At 38.7% G+C, this 2,879-nt stretch overlaps 1 protein-coding gene across 1 annotated transcript in view; it reads right to left on the reverse strand.

Annotated features, from left to right (window-relative positions):
* Window positions 1-2,879, reverse strand: part of LOC107711467 (TBC1 domain family member 30-like) — a 17,318-nt gene that overhangs the window by 5,264 nt on the left and 9,175 nt on the right. Inside the window, exon 11 of the mRNA XM_016516447.1 lies at window positions 1,854-2,438. Coding sequence (XP_016371933.1) covers window positions 1,854-2,438 — 585 coding nt within the window. The remainder of the gene's footprint in view (window positions 1-1,853; window positions 2,439-2,879) is intronic.

Here is a 2,879-nt window from a genome sequence, read left to right on the forward strand (position 1 = left end):
TTTTAAATGTGTTTCTTCTCATTATTGTATGCGGTTCATTAATAATGAACCGCATACAATAATGAACTCGCTGTACATTCTGAAGTCTCACAATACCCTGAAGCAACACTGGATACACAGGAGAGCGCCATTAACTTCAACGCCTTTTATTGCAGTGAGTTTCAGAACGACTAAAGCAAGCAGAAGCCTTGATTTGATATTTTAGACATCATATGATGGTAACAATTCTTTACCTATAAGAAGTATGGAAGGGTCTAGTAACGTGTCCCAAAAAAAAAAAAACATTATACAAAGCGAATATTATGCCTGTTGTACTCTCTCAAAATCTAAATCGATGAGTTACATGGTGGTGGATGTGAGTGGAATAACAGGACTTTTAACAGATGATAAGCTCTTAACTTGTCTGGTGTTGGTGTAGTTTCAGGAAGGATTTTAAAGAGCTCAATATAAAACCTCTTCAGGCTGAATGAATTTATTCAATTATTCATGAGGCACTTGTAAAGATGGCAGATTAAATGACTGTTGATATTACGTTATAATTTAACCCGAGCACTATCTCTATTAGGCTCTGAAGACACTCATATAATCATGACAGTGTGAGATATTGGAGGTTATTTTGGTTCTAAACAAAAGAATATGCCACGTTCATTCAACATGCATACATTTCCATTTGGTTCATCTATTCTATGTAGTTGGATAACATGTTTTGATAGGTGTCATTTTATGCTTGAAAAACTAATACTGTGGTTGCAAACACAAATGACTAATCGGAGTGGAAACAACAGAAATAAGTAGAAACTTAAGTTTTTTTTTTCCATACTTGCACATCTTTTATTTTCTGTGGGGCATTTGTGATCCTCCACTGCTCATAAGCACCAAAGATTAATAGAGAGAAGAGAAACATTCAAAGGGATGGAGCGCTTAGAATAAGAGCATCCATAAAGAGAAGAACTTAATGACAACTTCTGTCATTCAGATGGCAATTGAATAATTTACTAAGGAAAGATCAAGAGTAAATGGCATGACATGATTGAAAAATGAACACCAATGTAGTCAAAACAACAGAAACAAGCAAATTTGTTGATTTATAGGACTAAATAGTGTATCTGGGTGCTAAAAAAATCCTTTTGGACTGTGTGATGCAGAACTGCAGCATTTCCCAGTCATTTAGCATGAGTATTTTACATATATGTGATTGTGATTTTCCTAGCTTTGAAGCATGTAAGTAAACATACACAGTGCATCGTAGCAAATACTGCTAATCTGAACATGCAAAAAGAGATACTTTCATTGACACAAAAGCTTCAACCGATCGTGTCTATCAGGTATTATTCCCAGATGTTTAGGTAGGGTTTCATCAAAGAAGTAAACAGCCTTCATAAATTCATATTATAATGGAAGCATTACATTATCCAATATGGTTTCTAAATGTAGATGTTTTGGAGTATCTGGAAGCATACTAGAGACGTGCTTTCGTGGTTGGAGATTTGAACCCAAATGTATTGATATGAAGAATCAAATAAGTGCTTGTCTGTAGTCGACAATTCATCATCGGCGCTTTGTGGTGCTTCCAACATGGTTCATGCTTCTGCTCATCTGGGGAAAGTGCACATTTGGAGTCCTGGCGTTTGGCCCGTAGAGGCCCAAGTTTCTCGCAGTGATGGACTTGCGAGGGGTTTTGATGCAAGGGAACGGGGAGAAGATCTGCTGTGGTTTTGAAGGTTCTCCTGCTAACGTTGAAGGGTTTCTTTTGAGGGAGCCTCCGCTTTCTGAGCTGGAGGAGTCTGAACCTGGACGGCGGGTGGATGGGAGCGGAGCTGAGGCCGTGGGTTTGGGCTCGGGCTGCGGTTCTGGTGGTGGAGTTGGTGTATTTGGATTAGAATCTGATTCTGGTGGTGGAGTTGATGTAGGTGGATCAGAAGTTGCTTCTGGTTGAGGAGTTGGTGGAGTTGGATCAGAAGCTGCTTCTGGTGAAAGTTCTGGTTCCAGTTCCAGAGAAGACAACTGCTTGTCGATCTCCTGGAGATCATCTGCTTCTCCAGAAATGTGGTCTTGCTGAGAGACATCTGAGCTTATGGTCTCCACCCTCTCTTGCTCTTCATCCTCACGTCTTCCCTCTTCAGATGCTTCTTCTGTTTTGCTCACATCAGTTAGTTCGTCTTCTATCTCCAAAGAATCATCAAATCCGAGTTGCGCTCGCGCCCTGGCGATGTTCCTTCGGTGCGCGCGCACATGTGTACGCCAGGGTGAATGATGTCTGGTCCGAATCATCTGATTCTGGCTGGGTGTGGAGTGGGCTTGAGGACTTCCATCGTTATGGATAACACCATTCTTTGAGGATCGCTGACCGGGTCTGGGCCTCCTGCCCAGAAGAAGATGGTTGACCACAGGGGAGGGACCGATTTGGGAGGGAAGGATACTGGTGGCTGGACACTTATCTGTGAAGAATCAATATCAACGGTCAAGACTGTCAAAGTCATCATGAAAATGTTTGCAACCGATGTTACTTCCATAATATCTCATATACAGAATATTCAAGGTTAAAAATGTAGGACTGGGCTTTGTGATGTCAGTGAAAAAGAAAAGTGGTTTCAAAGGCCAAAAAATGTATTACAGTTTGTTAAAAGGCATAGTCAAATTATATAAATAATATTATTGTTACATAGAGAAATTATATAAATTATATATACACTACTGTTTAAAAGTTTGGGGTCAGTAATTTTAATTTTTTTTTAATTTTGAAAGCAATTAATGCTTTAAGCAAGGATTCATTAAATTCATCAAAAGTGATAAAGACATTTATCATGTTAAATATCCATTTCAAATAAATATTTTTTTTATTTCTATTATGATAAATATAATATATATAATTTAAATAT

The sequence above is a fragment of the Sinocyclocheilus rhinocerous genome, unplaced genomic scaffold (genome assembly GCF_001515625.1).
Source record: "Sinocyclocheilus rhinocerous isolate Xijiao unplaced genomic scaffold, SAMN03320098_v1.1 scaffold208, whole genome shotgun sequence".
Taxonomy (NCBI): domain Eukaryota; kingdom Metazoa; phylum Chordata; class Actinopteri; order Cypriniformes; family Cyprinidae; genus Sinocyclocheilus; species Sinocyclocheilus rhinocerous.